At 44.0% G+C, this 19,717-nt stretch overlaps 1 protein-coding gene across 1 annotated transcript; it reads left to right on the top strand.

The window, feature by feature from the left end:
* Positions 1-1,126: 1,126 nt before the first annotated feature.
* znf408 (zinc finger protein 408) lies at positions 1,127-13,365 on the top strand. The gene is made up of 9 exons (XM_079287488.1): positions 1,127-1,332; positions 2,571-2,856; positions 3,824-3,885; positions 5,112-5,317; positions 7,473-8,086; positions 9,018-9,227; positions 10,284-10,407; positions 10,907-11,140; positions 12,468-13,365. Exons 2-9 carry the CDS (start codon positions 2,575-2,577, stop codon positions 13,112-13,114), a joined length of 2,379 nt encoding a protein of 792 aa, XP_079143614.1. The 5' UTR covers positions 1,127-1,332; positions 2,571-2,574; the 3' UTR covers positions 13,115-13,365.
* Positions 13,366-19,717: the final 6,352 nt, after the last annotated feature.

Raw genomic sequence — 19,717 nt, 5'->3', positions numbered from 1 at the left:
TGAGTCCTTCTCGGGTGTGACCTTTGTTGGGTCAGGGTTTACTGACCTTACAGACACTACACTGTCTATGGAGCTTGGAAAGAGATCAGTGGAGTACAGTGGAGAAGGAAGCAGTAGCACCAGTGGCTCAGGAGCTCCCACTGGAGATCTGCCACAGATGGTGCTGTCCTCTCCATCCAGTGAGTGGGCATCAACAGAAAGCACCACAGGACCACAGGAGGCCCTTAGTGGGGGTAAACTGTCACAGACCCCTGGTATTTCCGATTTCTGCCGGATGAAGGCAATGCGGAAGTGTCTTAAAACGTGCACTCTCTCTGGTTGCAAAAAGAAGTCAGATTGTATCGAAGTCTATGAGTCTAAGTACATTTCTTTTTTCTTCCTTCTTTCTCCGAAAACTTCTGAATTCAAAACTGTGTGATGATGTTTTGTTTTAACAGACTTCACCAGTCGCGTTTTTGAGCACTTTGCATGTTTTGTGTTGTTGGTCTGCATTCTGTTTATTAATCAGCTTGTCAGTTATATTTTCAGATGCGTATTGAACTGGTTGTGATCGTATTTCATGAATCAGTATTACTAGACTGACCAACAATCTGTTTTCTCTCCCTGCTGTTCTGTCCTGATGTGTTGTGCCTCATCATTTTGCTGTGTTTTGTGTTCCCTTGATTTCCTTGTCATCATTTTGTCCCTCTGGCTGTGGTTCTCTGTGTTCCTGTGGCAGACTGAATGTTTGCATGTCAAATATGCATCAGCTCTGCTCTGAGGTTGCACAGCCTCTGTGTCACTTTTTATCAATGTTTTTTAAATATTCTGTCTAGTCTAAGAGCCCTCAGAAAGTAGATGGCTCGAGAGGTTTATCCTTTAATTTCGAAATTAAATAAATATAATAATTCTGCAGGTACGTTTCATATATGTAGTCAATAAATAATAAATAAATAAACATTCATATCAGGTGTTATTATGACTAAAAACTCAAACAATTGAATTGTATTTGTGGCTTTTATTTTCTGCTGTGCCCCTTTTGTTTGCGGAACTTAAGACACCACAACTATGTTTCCGGTTGGACCACTAAACACGGGGGACTTCCGTCGGTGCCTCTTCAAGCTGGATAACGATGGCTTTCCCTGAGTTTACGTGGGAATAATTAAAGTTGTTTGACAACAAACAATCAATGCAAAAACACCCAGCACGTCGGAAGAATGTAACACAGTTACTGTGATTACTAACGTGATTTATTAAAAACAAAAGCTAGCTAAGTTAGCTAACCGATGCTAACTAAACGCTCCGTGAAAGTTGCTGGAAGTTATCGACACAACACTGTTTCCGTTAGCTTTGGTAAGTCTTAAAACACACGTGGCGTTATGTTGTGATGGACTGAGAAGAGGCTCAACATCCACCGTTTGACTCGTCGATGTTGGCCACTAATGCGTTTACCCTGCGTTAGCGAGGAAGACGCGTTCATAGAGTTTAATATCAGACAGCTGCAACACCCCGATTATTATTAATAAGAAGTGTTGCTTGACTTGGCAATTATTTAAAATGGTTGTAAAATAGCCTAGCTAGTTTAAATTTAAATGTATTTATTAAATTTAGCACGTGTTTTAATACGTATCATCTGTCACTGTCACTATAAATCTTACATGCTGTATAGATAGTAAATAGTTAAATATATATTTGTATAGTTATTTGTACAGCCTAAATACCACTTTACTTGTATATCGACGTTTTATTTTAGTAGTGCTTTTTATAAAGATTTCCATCATATTTATTTGTGCACCTATTTATTCACACATTTGTGTTCATAACAGTTTATTATTTACCTTTATTTGTCCAGCTTTGTTGTCCTTGTCTCCTTCATACATGCACTTACAAAGCATACACATGATAATAGAAGTTTTCTCAGCCTGAGCTTTACTGCACGTGATTCTCTTCAGTCGTACCTCGACTTTATTTGAAGGAAGATTGATATGTGTGTAATGATATGTGTCGGCTACCTCTGAATCACTGAAGAACAATAGAGAACAGCAGCTTAGCTCTTAGGGTCTACAGACATGGTTTCATTTGTCACAGCAGTGAAAAGCTCAGGTGTGATTAAAAACATTAACAGTTCAATAGAAGTGTCACAGTATTAATGCTATTAATTACAGTCAAATGTCTACTGTGAAAAAGGTCTATTCCTGCCGTTTAGATGACGGAATACTTCACTTTACCTGCCGTGATTGGAGACATGATAGTGAAGGAAATATTAATAATAATTACATTGTTTCAATGCTTTTATATTGCCAATTATACAACTTTATAAATAATGCAGCTGTATATGCACACACTGTATAAGGGCTCATTGAGAAGAAGAAAGATGAATATCTGACAAAAAGGTGACAAAATGTCAAGGTTATAAAAAAGAATATTGCATAAATTTGATATTGTAGATGTAAAACAGCTCAAAGTTCAGCAGCAATGACGTGATGTATCTAAAAGGCGTTGAGGTGAGTGTGTTCAGGACTTCAGGTGGTAGTAGCGTCACCATGTTGAGTCCATTCTGCCTCTCATGTGCTTTCTATTTGTCTGTACAGGTTGATGGCCGGTGTCGCTCCCCCCGTCCCGTCCGCTCTGGCCTCATTTCTCTCCGTGTTGCTTCCCCGGGGCTTCGCCGTGGGGCCGTCGCGGCTCTGTGGGGGCACGGTGGGGCTGTGGTGGGTCGGCCGCCCGCTGGAGGCCGGATCCCTGCTGGGGAGGGACGGGGACACGGAGTGGGCCTACGAGTGTCACCCCGACCCGATGACTCACAGCCGAGACGGCGAACCCACCACGGACGCTGAATCCGAAACATGTCAGACCAACAGCACAGACGCAGAGAAGGTGAATTGAATGCACAGATTTGTTTCTCTCGTCTCCCGATTGGCTTCGGTTTGATTGACATTGTTTGTGGTTCCATTTAGATTCAACGTGTCTCGTGATTTGACATCCAGCGAGCAGCAACTTCTTTACTTTGAAACCGTTTTATCGACCGTGTGCGAATCAATGCTTGTCATTTCGACAAAACACGAGGAGAGTTCCGAAAAGTGAAGTCAAAGCGTCATGTGTTAAAGCTGCATTCTCGCTACTGTCCACCAGGGGGCGACTCCTCTGGTTGTATAGAAGTCTATGAGAAAATGACTCTACTTCTCTCTTGATTTATTACCTCAGTAAACATTGTAAACATGAGTTTATGGTCTCAATCTCTAGTTTCAAGTCTTCTTCAATACAGCATGATGTTCATTTAGTACATTATGGTCCATTTAGAGTCACACAGACCATAAAGCAGGGGATGCTTTAGGGCGGGGCTACACAGTGATTGACAGTGTACGGCGTCTCTACGTCACTCCTCCACAGTCCATATATGGTCACTTCCTGTTCATTGGTAACAAAAAAAACAAGATGCCGAAAGATGTGAAAAGTCGCTGCTGCTTCACAGATTACATTTTTTGTTTTTACTAATCTCATTGTGCAAAGTCACTGAAATCAACACATATTCAAAGCACAACCGACCGATCAGATCATTCATAGTTTACACTAAGTGGGACTGAGTCAGACATGGACAGTAATTATCACGACAATGAATATAAAGGTAGCTGTCAGCAGTCAACCAATCACTGCAGACATGACCTCATGGTTCATTCATGAAACGTGACGTCATCCATAGCAATTTGTTCTTAGTGTAGGAGTTTGCTCTCAGCAGCCTCGTAATAACTTATTATTTCTTATTTCGTGAGCACACCTGGTAGAAAATAAGATGATTTGTGCAACGTGTAAATACATTTGTAAACTTCTGTGTTGTGTTTTGCAGGCACTGATGGAGAAAGCAGCAAATACAGAAGAAGCTTTAATACAAAGAGCCGTCTGGATCAAGTAAGTGGACTCACTGCTGCACACTGAAGGAACTGAAGCTCTTTGTGGAGTTATTTAAGCCTTTTTCACAGCAAATCAGAACATGGATTGATTTGATGTATTGATTTTAAAGTCACTGTGAGGAACTTTTAACTGGTCCTGAACCAGTCTCAGTGTAGTCCTGATCCTCTACAGACCTCCATCAGTAAAGAGACCATCAGAGAGAAGATGGTCTGTTTCTATAGAGTTGTTCTTGATGCTCGTCATCGGAGCCACCGGGTCGGATTCTGGTGAAACCAGATGAACTCATGCAGGTTCACCAGAACCTCCTTCAGCTCAGACTCCAGCAGAGACCGGTCCACCGTGGACAGACCCAGATCCTCCAGCAGAGACCGGTCCACCGTGGACAGACCCAGATCCTCCAGCAGAGACCGGTCCACCGTGGACAGACCCAGATCCTCCAGCAGAGACCGGTCCACCGTGGACAGACCCAGATCCTCCAGCAGAGACCGGTCCACCGTGGACAAACCCAGATCCTCCAGCAGAGACCGGTCCACCGTGAACAGACCCAGATCCTCCAGCAGAGACCGGTCCACCGTGGACAGACCCAGATCCTCCAGCAGAGACCGGTCCACCGTGAACAGACCCAGATCCTCCAGCAGAGACCGGTCCACCGTGAACAGACCCAGATCCTCCAGCAGAGACCGGTCCACCGTGGACAGACCCAGATCCTCCAGCAGAGACGGGTCCACCGTGGACAGACCCAGATCCTCCAGCAGAGATTCTGGTGCTCAGAAACACTACCACTTTAGTCCACAGGGACCGACAAAAACACCAAATAAAAGTTCTTTGAAGTACTTTTAAAATGCAAAATACAACATAAGGGACTTTTTTACCACATTGAGTTTGACATGTTTGTCAACGCTGTGGTTTATATTGTGTTGGAGGTGAAACTGGGAAAAAAATAATTTTCTGCAACCAGTTTTAACACCTGTTTATGTTCATACAGTCCATTGTCCCATCGTCATATCTGACTTCATATGCATCAATGCACTCGGGTCCTTTCTGTTCTCTGTATCTCTGAGTGTGTTTCAGAAGAAACATCCTCATGAAACAGATTCCTCTTCACGTCAGACCCCGTTCTTTACAGTACAAATACTCTAAACTGTGATTATATCCACATAAACATGTGCACCACATCTGCATTCAGTTTAACGTCTCCCCTTTTGCGTTAATTTCCCCCTCAGGTTTGCCTGCCGGGCGCGAAGCAGAGCCCAGCAGAACGTGTCGGAGCAGTGCGCCTGTGGAGAGGTGTGTGCGGCCGGCTGTGTGGAGGCGTGTCTGCGCGTGTGTCGGGACATCCAGCCGGGAACAGAGCTGCTGCTGTACGGAGGAGGCGACGCGGTGGGAAGAAGTCAGACAGCAGACCGACACGACTGCACTGGACGCGCAGGTGACGACTGTCTACAGGCAGACACACAGGTGGTCATAGAGCCATCAGCAGAAAAGATGAATTCATTATGTTTGAGAGGATTCACTCAGTTATTAATGACCAGGGTCATCCCACAGTGAGATGATGGGATTGGTTTCATTTGCATGAGGACATTTATATGGAGAAATGCAACAATCGCGGACAAAACGATCCGGACTCGGTGTGCACAGGCCTTCAGGCTGCACAGTAATTCAGCATCATTTAACGTCTTCTCGTTGAACTAAATCTGCCCTCATAATCACATGATGCAGCTCTCATCTCATGCCGTCATGGAGCTTTCTCGTGTCACGAGGAATACTGAAGATTTTTATTTTCTCACAGCTTGAGAGCGTAAACACTTCGATTCTATTGTTCTGATAAAACCCTGGCAGTCGATGTAAAGCTGCGTTACTCCATTTTTTGGCCTCTTGGCGACAGAAATTTACAACAATTCATAAATCACACCCGTCTGATATATTAAAGCCTCCGAAAGTCTTTGTTTGTGTCCAGCAGCTCACCACGTGAGTCCAGTATTCTCTCTCTTTTAGCTCTGTTTTTGGTCTCCAACTCCTGAGGGAAATATCCGTCTGTTTAGCTGCTGAAATGCCAAACAGCACAAAAACACCAACAGAAAGTTAAGATGAGAATTCTCTCATGAGGTCCAATGAGCTGAATGATGCTTTTCGTTTCATTGGATCCAGAGCTGTCCTCCCCTTCTCACAGTCTGGCACCCTAAATGTGTGATTACTGCTTCTCCGGCACTAATCATCTGTAAACCCTTCATAGAGTCATCACAGTGTGTGGCTCACACTTCAGCCCACTTCATATTTACTCACACTCTCCACCTGGAGGAGCTAGAGGGACGCTAACTCCAGAGGAAACCCACATTCACCATCCAGTCTCAGTCACAGAGTAGTGAAATGACCTGCATGTTAACACAAAGATCACCGCAGATGAGTCAGCGTCCACTGCGCCTCCTCGTTATCTAGCGTCTGATTGGACGGCTCCGTGAAGAAGAACCTCTCCGATCAGCTGGAGACGATGATTAAGAGGAAGAACCGTCTCTGAATAAAGAAGACAGAATCATCGAAGCGAGTTTGTCAAGTAGGAATAATGCGCTGCGCTAATCCTTCAGCAGCATTCATGTGCTGTGATTGATGGGACATTGAGGAGGACATTAAAGAGACCGTCATGCAGAGAAGAAACCCACCGAGCAGCAGCAGGCTGTGTCTCCGTCTTATTAAACTCGTGCTCTTCTGTTCGCTTCAGCCTATAAATCATGACAGCATTTCCAAAACAATAATGAATGCTAAATGAAAGATAATAAGATAAGAAACAATTGATCCCTGCAGGGAAATTACGTCGTTGTGCTCGCAAATATTAATTATATTCAGAAGGAGAAAAGAAAGCTGCAGTAGAGGCCAGAAGTACAATAACGAGGAGATGAAAGGAGATCAAAGTAATGAACGAATGAAACCAAAACCATCAGGTCAAAGGAATGTAAACTGGTGGAAATTCTACCAGAATAAAAACAGCAAGATGTGACATTTATTGTAGATACTGTACATGAATATGAGTCGGCACACGGTGAACATACAGAGCATGTTCATGTGTATAAATACATGTACTGCACTTAAGTGAACTAAGTTGTTCTGTTTTACTTCATATTGCACTAGAATTCAAGTTAATACCGTTTTACTGCATGTATGTAACAGATACAGTTACGAGTAACTTTACAGATTCACTTCATAAGTTCCTTCATGAGCAGAAAGATACATCGTTTTAAAGTGCATGACTGTTTGTGTTTACAATAACTGCTGTCAGTTTGACTTTTACCACAGCTTTGTTTCAGAACCATGGACAGCACTGTGTGTTGGACAGTCGATAGATACTTTTAGTGGTTGTAAAGAGTGAGAGAGACACAAAATATTCAGTTTACGAAGCTGTAAAACCGAGAAAATTAGCCAATCTTGACATTTGAGAAGCTGTAAGCTGATCAAGTTTTGCAATTGATGCATGAAAAAATGACTTCAATGATTAATCGATTATCAAAGTTGTTGCTGATACATTGTCTCTTAAATCAACCAAACCCGTTTCACACGGCTTCACTGTCATTGCTCTTCATTTTGTTGGACAGATTTCGCGGTGGAGACTTTAGCCGCCGACGTTTCTGTCATTCAAGAGACGGAGGAACCACGGGAGGAGGAGGAGGAGGAGGAGGAGGAGGAGGAATCAAGGTGCATCAAGCGGAGTCATCGGATCACACACCTGAGGAACAGGAGAGTCAAGGAAACCCCGCACAATATCACATCATCAGGTGGACAGACAGACGGTGGTGTCGCGGCTGCTGTGGACAGAGAGTCGCACCGTGAACCCTCAGACCGTCCCGTCCGCTGCAGCTCCCGCCTGGCTGCCAAACCGCGACGAGTTCACTGTGTGAGCGGCCGCGGGAAGCAACTGCCCGAACAGACGGAGGGACGGGGCCGGAGCTCCGCGGAGGACGCCGCCGCCGCCGCGTCTCCTCCAGGCGAGGAGACCTCGGGGCCCGAAGAGGTCCTTGCCGAGGAGACGGTTCTCTCGTGGGATCCGGAGATCAGAGAGAGGCGGTACAGGTGCTCCAGCTGTGGGAAGAAGTTCTACCAGATCGGTCACCTGAAGAAGCACCAGTTCAGCCACACAGAGGAGAAACCCTTCAGCTGCCAAGAGTGTGGGAAGAACTACACCTCAGCAGAAAGCTTCAGAGCCCATCAGGTACAGTGCAGGATGTGAGAACACTTCTTTCTTTCCTTTCTTTCCTCAGTCCAAAAGGAGATTTTATTGATATCTGCGTTGACTCTACGTTGTATTTTAATGTGGGCCGTTATCAAACAGCCTCTAAAGATTGGATCATGAAACCTGCATTCTCTCTAATGACCACCAGGGGGCGACTCCTCTGGTTGTATAGAAGTCTATAGAAAATGACTCTACTTCTCTCTTGATTTATTCCCTCAGTAAACATTGTAAACATGAGTTTATGTCTCAATCTTGAGTTTCAAGTCTTCTTCAACACAGCATGATGTTCATTTAGTACATTATGGTCCATTTAGAGTCACACAGACCATAAAGCAGGGGATGCTTTAGGGCGGGGCTTACTGTGATTGACAGGTCTCTACTCGAGACGTAATCGAACCGCGCTTTAGGCTTCGCTTGCAGAGTACAATCACTGCGTTCACCGCTGGCCAAACGAATTGCACCAGAGTTCGATTAAAGGGACTAAATGTTGGCTCGTTAAAGAAACCAAAGTAATGAGCATCAGTTGACATATTTTAAAACCTAAAATGAACATTTTCATTGTGAAACGAGCTGCTGTTTGACTTTAAACGCAGGTTTGTTTCTCTTCACCATGACGGTGCCGTTACATCGAGAGCCTTGTTTATTTAGGATTTTTAAAGGTTTTTCACTCTTTGTAACATTTGTTACCAAAGTCAAAGGACTTGACAGCTAAATGGCCTCGGAAGAACAACAACACGTCACCGGTGGCTTTTTTTTAAACAGTGGGTGTTTCTCCTTCCTTTTCCTCAACGCTCCCTTGATGACCACGAGCTTAGTCATCATGCAGGGTAGCAATCTACTCGTCCCAGTGAGAAGCGACAGCAGCGATAACGCGTCTCCCTCGTGATGCTAATAACGGTGTTATCTGCAGATGAGTCACCGCGGCGAGCGTCCGTTCCCCTGCCCTCACTGTGAGAAGTCCTACAGGCTGAAGCGGGACCTGAAGGAGCACCTGGTCCTTCACACCGGGGAGAAACCCTACGTCTGCGAGCACTGCGGCAAGGCGTTCGCCCGCCGGCCCTCGCTGCGCATCCACCGCCTGCTTCACTGCAGCAGGAGGATTTACACTCAGCCTCCGAAGGTAGGGGGGTGTGATACGAGCTCACCGCGCTGGTGGAGGTTCCCTGTGGGGGGTTTAGACCGCCAGTGGAGCTGCTGGTTCTATCAGTGGATCCACGTTCTGTTTGTTCTCCTCACACTGATCTACAGGTGGAGGGAACAACGGCTAGATTAGATCAAATAAACCTTCAGTTTAGAAATATGTTCCTTTTGACAGACGTAGTACATATGAATAGAGATTAAAAGACATATAAATCATAAAAGTCAGATAAAAATATAGAATACAATTTAAAAAAAGAAAAGAAATATACAAAAGCATTTAGCAAATTAGAAAATGAATATATAATAATTATAATAAATGAATTAATAGTATTTAGTTGTTATTGACCGCCCTCAAATCTGTAACATATTAACATAATATAGTAATATGTCAAATTATGATGTATTGTGGAATATAAGATATTGTAAGGTGAAAGATGGTAATATCTACAATATATAGTACAGACAAAATATATATATATAACAAGTAAATACTTTAGTATTAGTATTTAATGCAGTATTGTATGGGTGTTAATAAGTATAATACAGTAAAGTGTTGAATAACTAGTATAATATATAAAATAGAATAAATCAGCTAACAACAAAAATTCATCTCCATAAATGTTTTATGAGGAATGAAATGCGTTCAACTCACAGAAACAATCAGTTGTGGAGATTCAAAGTGAATCGAGATACTTTTGCTTGTTTACAGTAAAAACCCAGCGGTTCACTTTAAGTGCTCGTTCACTCGTGTGTGGTGACATTTTAATCAAGAGGCAGCTTAATTCATTCAAGTGCAGATTTCTCCTTCCTGTTAATGGCTGCTGCCTCTTCGCCTTCCCGGCAGCTATTTCACAATTTGAAACGCAGTTTCTAAAAAACCGCTCAGCTCGATCTAAAAATCTCTTAACATCTTTGAATTAGCATGCAGGTCTGTTTTATTCTCCCGGAACAGCAGCTTGAATTTGGCCGCATTCAACAAGAGAGAAAGAAAAAGACATGCTGCCCTTCGATTGATGTTTTTTCTCTCCTCCCTCAGGTGCAGTGTACAGTCTGCCCCAAGCTGCTGGCCAACTCCGGCTCTCTGAGGAACCACATGAAGCTCCACACGGGAGAGAAACCTCACGTCTGTCAGCACTGTGGGAAGTGCTTCAGTCAGAAAGGTAATGCCAGAGGCCCCTGATCCTGGAGCTGCTACGAGCTGTTTAACAGCTGCTGCGGTCAGTTGTCTGTTGAAGGGCCAGCACGCTGCTCGGATACGTGAATGCAAAGTGAGCGTATGAAGTGATGAATCATTTGGGCTCAACTGAACTGTATTTCATTTAACCTGTATTTAGCCAGAATAATCCCATTGAGGTTTTGAATTACATTTACAAAGCGGTCGTGTCCCACACAGCCACCACATAAACACAAATAACAGAATCAATAAACAAAAGAGCAGAAAGTTAAAAAGTGTCTTAAAGCTGCATTCTCTCTGCTGTCCATCAGGGGGCGACTCCTCTGGTTGTATAGAAGTCTCCTGCTGTGATCAATTCCCACAGTTTATGTTTTCATTTGTCAAAGTGAAAACATCAATTTTGCGAGAGAAGCAAGTCTTTTCACACGTTATCGGACGAATGCGTATTGACTGCGCCTCGCTCCCTCTGACTGTCCGCCTCTCAGGGAACCTGGAGTCTCACTTGAGAACTCACAACGGGGAGAAGCCGTATCCCTGCGGCGAGTGTGACCAGAGCTTCTCCCAGAAGCCAGACCTGCGGCGGCACATGTTCTCCCACACGGGGGGAGGTTTCCTCTGCAGCTACTGCGGGAAATCACTGAGGGACCCGCACAGCCTGAAGTCACACGAGAGGCTGCACACCGGAGAGAGACCCCATCGCTGCCCCGTCTGCGGAAAAGGTTAGAAGACGACAGCATAATTTAAAAGCCATTAAGATTATGAGAAGAAAAATCAAGCGAGGAAATTGGCTGTGGGGACAAGTGCTTTAATCTCTCTCCCCCCATGTGGGATGCCAATTCCCCTCAGCACCACCGTCCTTATCACTGGGATTGTGGCAGCGTGCCACTCTTTTGATTGCCAAGTTAGAAAGTTTTGAAATTCGACTCAAAGTGGTTTTAAAGCGGCACACAACAAGCTGGAACATGTAATCACCGATTGACGTTGGCGAACGTGTTCCATCCTGCAGACACTTGGTATACGTAAATATTCGCTCTCTTTTGTTGTCCATCAACAATCAAAAATTGCTGTTTTCAAGACAGCAATGAGAGCAGCGAGAGCTCCGTAGAGCTGCTCTGTCTACTGATGACTGCAGCTCGATCATTCATTCTCACAATTAGATCAACCTTCATGTGTTCTGTTGTGCTTTCACAATAAAATGCTGAATTTCACAACAATATCCAGTCGCTCCTGTTCTGAATGCCAGTGGAGAGCAGACAGCACGGCCGTAACGGTTACAGACTCCCAGTGGACAGCTGTTGAAAAAATAAATCCTGTTTTAAATTCAAATCGATGCGGCAGAGCCAGAGATATTGTCTCTTATGTTTCCGGTCGGTCCTTTCTATTCTCGTGAACGCGATGTCTCACTTTGAGGGAATTTCTTCAAATTTGGTGCAAACGTTGACTTTGACTTCAGGATGAACTGATTAGAACCTCAAAGGTCAAAGGTCACTGTGACCTCACAAAAACACGTTTTTAGCCAGAACTCAAGAATGCATACGCTAATTATTACAATTTCACACAAATACAACGATGACTTGATGACATTTTGGACAGACACGGATGTAAACTGTAGACTGTTTGGCGGAGGCAAACAACCTCGAGGCTGTAATTCTAGTTTTATTTTAAACTTGTCTTCTGGCCCAACCTGCACACGTCTCTCTCTGGACACACTGAAGGTTTTATACTTCCTTTTATTGCCGTACTGAGTAGTTTGAAGCTTCATTCACAACATTGACATTGAGTGAAAACAAAAACAAAACAAATAGAATAAACACATTGCAAACTCTTAACATACAAATTCTAGAACAAAACAAGGAGAGAGTTGTTTAAAAAAATCTTTAACCGAAAGTTCCAAGAGCACGAATGAACATGAATAAATTAAAGCAATAAAGTGAAAATCCAATTTTAAACTTCACTGCAAAGACGTCTTTAAAATGTTGTTCTAAAATATTTCTTTGAACAGAATAATGTTTTATGGATTGTTGACGTTTTGATCTTTTCTCTCAGGTTACACGTTGGCCACGAAGCTGCGGAGACACATCAAGTCGTCCCACCTGATCGAGAAGCCGTACAGCTGCCACTGCGGCGCTTCATACACGGTGAGACAGAGTCTGCTGAGGCACCAAGCTCAGCACAGGACCGAGGGAGGAGCTCAGGAGGAGGTGAAGGCGGCGGAGTCGGAGGAAGGACACGGAGAGGAGATGGAAAGCAGCAGAGCGACGGAGGAGGAGGTGCAGGAGTCGGCGTCTTCTGGCTCCGGTCACCCGAAGCCGATCAGAGGCCGACCCAAGAAGAGCTCGCGTCCTCTGGGGGAAGGAGAGAAGGAGGAGGGTCAAGTGAGGCGGAAAAGGGGACGAGGAAAAGTGGAGGAAAAGGAGGCGAGGACAGAAACCGAGACCTCGGGGACGGGAGGAGACGAGGAGGCTTCAGGTAACATCCAACATGTCGTTTACGTCCACGCAGACGGCCTGTCCATAGACAACTCGCTGCCCTCGGGGACGGAACAGGAACTGGTGGAGGTGGTCATATCGGAGGGCGCAGAGCAGTGCATTGTGGTCCACGGGCAGCAGACAGTAGGGGAGCTGCTGATCCTACAGGAGGAGGGGGACGGACTCTGCTCTGTGGCGCAGACGGTTGAGATAAACACAGGGTAGCCTGGTGGCTTCTACAGGACAGATGTTTCAGAGGGATCAGGTCGCGTCACACAGATGTTACAGCAGATTTCATCAATTCATCGTGTTCACCACATCTCGGTCAACTTAAGTTGTGGTTTACGTTTGTCTTTTTGTCCAATCATGCCCGGACGCATTAACTGTCTGTCTCCGAGATCGTATTTTGCTCGTGTTGGGATTCAATCAGCCAGACCACATGCTGAGTTGTTTTGGCTCCTTTGGAGTCCTTTTCAGTTACTACTGACAAAAAAACCCCAATATTTCCTGATTTTTGTACCTTCAAAATAAATACCTTTTTGATACAAAAACAATTGCTGGAGACTTTTATTGTGAAGAATTTGTTAGCAGCTGTTCTTAAAAACAAGTCTGCTCACACTGCAGGGAGGAAGAGTAAGCACCAAACATAACAGGGGACTTTTATTGTGAAGAATTTTTCGGAAATTAAATGTGTTTATCCACCAAATTAGCAGAGCTGTGTTAGCTGCTATTCAATAAAACAAGTCTAGTACAACTGCAGGGAGGAAGACTGAGCAGCAACAATAACGGGACTTTTATTTTGATAAGAAGAAAAAATAACTGGACTTTTATTTTGAAAGAAATGAAATGTGTTTATAATCCAATTAGCGCGGCTTTGTTAGCGGCCATTCTTCAATGAAACAAGTGTACTATAGGAAGAGTAAGCAGCAAAAATAACGGGAGACTTTTATTGTGAAGACTTCACAGGAAATGAAATGTGTTCAGCTGGCGCATCGGATCACAAAAAGACATATTAAAAAAAGAAAAGCGTAACTTCGGCCTCAGACATCTACCTCGTCTGCATTTCTTTATTATTTGCTGCGTACCCCCGGATCGCCTTTGGACCACCTCCACAGAACTCATTAGATGTAATGAGCCGCTGGTTATGATTACAATAAAACATATAGTCCTACATGACAGCTAGAGGAGTGCAAGTCCCGCCCCTCACTGAGATGACAACATGTTTCAGTCACTGCTGACATAAAGTTTGACATTGTTCATCCTCTGGAGTTTAACAGAACGAAATGACACCCAGAAATGAAAACGTACTTTTGTGACGTCGACCAAGTATTCACAGCTTCCTGCACACGCTTTATGTATTTCCTCTAAAGCACGTGTCAAACTCAAGGCCCGCGGGCCGAAACCGGCCCGCCACGTCATTTTATGTGGCCCGCGAATCCGCCAGCAAAAAATAAATAAAAATAAAATAAAGATTTCTTTTTTTTTTTTTTTTTGGAAAAATAATTAAAAGTTAGACTTGAAAATAAAAGTATCCCCATGGTCTAAATTATGAGATAGAAAGTTGAAATCATGAGATAGCATGTTGTCTGTGTACCGACATTAAAACTATCACAACAGGTGGACAGGAGAGGCAACAGCCCGTAAAGAGGTTTTACAACGATTGAAAAAGATCCACAAATAATCCCAAAATGTCCACGAAGAGAAAAATTGATGCAGAGGCAAGAAAATGTAATGAAAGATGTGAAAGTGAATACATGTTTGTGCTTGAAGGAGAACAACGCGTCTGTCTTCTGTGTTATGAGGCGTGTTGGTGATGAAGGATACAATTCACGTCGGCATTTTGACACCAAACACGGAGCTAAATTTAGCCTCCAAGAAAAACATCAAACTGTCCAAGAATTAAAAGGCAGACTGCAATCACAGCAGAATATATTCACACAGCTACAGCCCAGTGCATGCTGAAGGTATGTGAGCAGAGCTCCGACCACATACAGACTTTTACAAATGTCAGTTTGTGAAGAAACACCATCGCAGACCGAGTTGATGAACTAGCAGCAATCTAACAACACAGCAGCTAAGAGACGAGCAGGTACTTGTGTTTGTAATGAACTGTTGATGAAAGCACAGACAACACGGATACATCATCTATCCATGTTCATCAGACCTGACTCTCAGTGAGCAGCTCTTGGATGTAGCTGCATGCACAGGACGACGACAGGGAGGAACATTAGTGATGCAGAGAGGTGAACAAACAGCTTTGAACAAAGTTAATGTCATAACTTGTGTTTGATATTTGTCTTTGTTATTTTCTTTAATAGTTTGATCTTTGATAGAGTCATGTGGGTTTATTAACCCTCCATTAAAATGATTTATGTTATAATAACAGAAATGTGTTTAAATATCATTTTCATTTATATAACTGCATGTACAATATGTTTACACTTGAATAAACAATAATCAAATGGAGAGAGAGTTATTGAACAATATGTTAGGAGAAGTTAGTGATACAGTCTTACAGTTACAACCGGCCCTTTGAGGGACCGTGATGCTGATGTGGCCCAGAGTGAGATGAGTTTGACACTCCTGCTCTAAAGCAATGAAAACGCCTTCCGAGGAAGATGAAAAACAGCTTTTGAACAAACAGACCGTACGTGTTGACGGACTCTCGAGTTTCATTTGCTCTCAGTTTTATCTGTGAAGTTCGCTGAGAGTGATGTAATGTAGCCCCGGTGTGTTTGGATGTGGAGTGAGCCGAACTACATTTGACAAAAAATTGCCTTTTAATTGCTACATTGTTCGTCAGCAGCCGGTCGTGCGGTAACTTAAGAGCCATTTTGGCCTCGTGTGCTCTGATTAATTTGGCTTGCTGTTAACACAACGGTCATAATTACGTTTTAATGAAAACTCGACTGCTGGCTCCTGGCGTTCTTTTGGAAGAAGTAAAAGGCGAAGCAGCTTTTAAAATGGCGTGTGGTGAATGTAATTCATGCCGATGTGTCGAGGTTTCTGTGGACTTTGAAGTAACAGATGCATATTTAAAGAAACTGAACATAATTTGGTGTTTTTTCGGTATATTTCTTTGAAACAAGGCAAAATTAGTTTAGTTGTTTTCTTCAGTTACTTAAAACATGAAAATAATTCAGATTGGTGACCAATCGTCAGGCTCCTTTTAGCTATTTGGTCTCCACCAACTCCCCCGAATCTCACAGTAAATACTGAAAAGAAATTAACAAAATCCATCACAGCTCCAGATCGTATTGTGTTGTTCTTATTTATAGGATTTAGTTTCATATAAACCCTGAAGAATGTTGACTTAATGCTGCAATAAGACCTTTACACACCGGGGACGTGACTCTAGACTGTTTATAAGAAATGGACGTAGTCGACCTGACGTCACCTATTTGGTTGTGAACTGATGTTTTAAAGCCTCGAGCTCGGTATTTTGGCCGTCGCCATCTTGGTTTTTTGCATCTATTGAACAGAAGTGACCATATTTGGACTGAGAAAGAGTGACATAGAGATGCCACATATGTCTCTGGTAGAGACCTGTCAATCACAGTAAGCCCCGCCCTAAAGCATCCCCTGCTTTATGGTCTGTGTGACTCTAAATGGACCATAATGTACTAAATGAACATCATGCTGTATTGAAGAAGACTTGAAACTAGAGATTGAGACATAAACTCATGTTTACAATGTTTACTGAGGTAATAAATCAAGAGAGAAGTAGAGTCATTTTCTATAGACTTCTATACAACCAGAGGAGTCGCCCCCTGCTGGACACTAGAGAGAATGCACTTCAACATTGGCTTCACCTTTCAGAAACGGAGGTTGCCGCCTGGACAGGACGAGTACACGACTCGAAAATGCGGAATATTTTGCATTTGTTACTTCCCAAAGGATAAATGTTAGTAACTTCCGACAGAGGCTCAAGCCTAGCGGCCCCCTAAGCTGTTTGGCCCCTGGCCTGTTCTTTAATCCCATTACAGGCGGTATTGATAAGAAATGTACAATCCTGATGTACGGTGCAATCCTCATTGGCTTATTGAAAGGTTAGAAAGATCGTCTCTGGTTGGAGGGGACCTTTGTTGCATGACATCGTTCATCGTCTAATGACCCTAAAACCCCTAAAAAACATGTTGTTTTATAGCAGTATTGGCACCATTTTGCTTCTTTTTTTTTTTACTTGAGGTAAAACATTGATGTTTACATGTTTTGGCTCCCTAACATCACCAAATAGTCACATGAGACTCTACAGAGGAACTACAGGAGCAGCACAACGATCAACAGGCCTCGAGACTCGTGTCTCTGGAGAGCCACAGCATCACAGAGATCTGCCTCCACACAACTCGATGCATAAGAAAGACTCCTCTTAGGGTTCCTCTTGGGTTGTTTGGGCGCCACCAATTTTACAGTGAAAAGGGGGAATCTTAACTCTGCAGAAAACAGTGATATTTTAGACAACACTGTGCTTCCAGTTTTTCCTGTTACAACATGAAAACGCTCCGTGCACGAAGCCAGCGCCATAAAAAAATGGTTTTCCCAGTTTGGGGTGAAGGAACCTGACCTCAACCCCCGTACGACACCAACGGGAGCAAATCCCTGCAGTCAGGATCAAACGGCTGAATTAACTCCTGAAACCAGAAGAGTGGAGGCTGTCACAGCAGCAGGTTAAAGGGGTCAGTACGCGTCTGGAACCTCCACATTCATGCAGAGTTTAAACCTTTCTCAAGCTCTCCTTTTTCACCCTTCATTAAACTATGTCCATCACAAACCAGTGCACCACCATTAATGTTCTGTGCTGTGTTCCCACCAAGTTTACGCAAATTGTGACGTCGCACCATCAGACATCCCGTCGGTGCACGTCCAACATTTTCTAACCACGCGGACGGCTGGAAACCGTGTTGCAGACGTGAGCTGCAGTTTGGGAGAATGTCGGTTTGCCTCGTCACTGAGCCGCCGCGTGTTCGGTTCAGTTGCTAAAGTTGACGCGCTTGCTAGCTTGTTTTGCCGACATCTGCAGGTGTATTTGTCATCATTTTTAAGCACGTAAGAGATGATTTCATATATATACTGGAAATCTTTTAAATCAGACCTCCACAGAGGGGAACATAATAGCGTACCTGATAGTTGGGGCTTAATTTGCGTCGTTCGCTTCACCCGGCGATGCGTAGATGAAGAGTTACGTTTCTACATTTCTCTCATTTGGCAGATGGCGTGTTAGCTAGCTGACGTTAGCTTGCTATTTAGATTTGACTACACCCATATTGTAAGAAAGTAAAGATATAATGTGGGCTTAAATAAATCATTTTATTTTACATCACAGTCTCCGGCCCTCGGAGAAAAGATGGCGCCTTCTGTAGCCGTAGCCGATCAAACGTTATAGAGCTAACGTTGACACGTTCACCTCTGACCCACCAGGTACAACCTCGTCTGTCAAACAACTTTAATTAGAAAGACCTCCGACACAAAGATGACCCGTGCCGCCTCCTCTTCGTAGTTTATATTCTATTACTGAGCGTGAAGAAATTACTGTATGAATATAAATAAATATCTCTGCAGCGTGCCTACGGGCTGTGGCATCATGGGATCGCTTCCCCAGCCTTTGTGTGATGTGTGGTTTGCAGAGGTCTCCAGCCTGTGAAGCTGTCATAAGAGGCGCGTGAGCGTCACAGCGTGCATGTGCTGCGTTCGTTGTCGCCGCGCTGCAGGCGAAGCTCCGGTTCTTCTGCCTACATGACATCGCTCGGTGCCAGGCGGCGAAATTAAGAGCATCAGTGAGCCGGAGGAGATGAAGAGAGATGAAGGTTTGCCGGTCTCTCTCCACTCATCTCAAGTTAAATGCGACTCGATTGACGATCACTGAAAAGTTGATTCTGTCTCTTTTAGCAGCTTTCTTTAATTTGCTCTCAATCTAATCCTCCCTCAAGTCGCCTCTTTCTTTCCTTCTCTCCTCTTTTGTCTCCTCTCTTTTTCTCCTCTCTCCATGTTTCCTTCCTCTCTCCTGTATCATTGTATTCCTCTCCTCCCTTTCTTATTCTCTCCTGTTCCGTTTCCGATTCTCTTCTCCTCTCTTCATCCCTCCTCTCTCTCTCCTCGTGTCCTCGTCTCCTTTTCCTCCCCTCGATCCCTCTTTGCTTGTTTCATCTCCTCTTTTTCTTCTCCTCTCCTCTATGCTTGTTCCTTATCTTCTTCCACCATCCTCGTAGACTCTCCTCTTTCTCTCTGTCCTCCTTTCCTCCCTCCTCTTCACCCTGTCTTCTCCAATCTTCTCCTGTCTCATTTTCCCATTTTCTCTATCTTCACCTCTCTTTTTAATCTCTTCTTGTCTTCTTTGTATTGTATTTACCTCTCCCTCCCTCCCCTGCTGATCTCCTCTTACTCCCTATCCTCTCCTCTTTTTCTTTTCATTTACTTTCCTCTTGTCGTCCCTGTATCTCTCCTCCCACTCTCTCGCGTTGTGCCCTCCTCTTCTTCATTTCTCATTGCATTCATCCTCTTGTTTTTCTGTCCTCCTCTCCTCTTCTCAGCCCTACATCTCCTTGTTTTCTTTTTCCTTCCTTCCTCTCATTCTCTTCCTCCCACTCTTTCTCGTAGTGCCCTCCTCTCCTGTCTCATACCGTTCTCTCATCTCCCCCTTCATCCACCTCTCCTCCCTTCTCTCCCTCTCTCTCTCTTTCCTTCCTTATTTTCTTGGCCTTTTTCTTTCCTCTCTCAAATCCTCTTCTTCTCCTTTCAAGCATCAGTTCTTCTCTTCCTCTCTCCTCTTCGTGCATCTCCTACTCTTTCCTTTCATCCCTCCTCTCTAGCCTCCCTCTCTCTCTCCCTCCT

The sequence above is a fragment of the Melanostigma gelatinosum genome, assembly GCF_949748355.1.
Source record: "Melanostigma gelatinosum genome assembly, chromosome: 2".
NCBI lineage: Eukaryota > Metazoa > Chordata > Actinopteri > Perciformes > Zoarcidae > Melanostigma > Melanostigma gelatinosum.
This window is presented reverse-complemented; position numbering and strand designations above follow the sequence as displayed.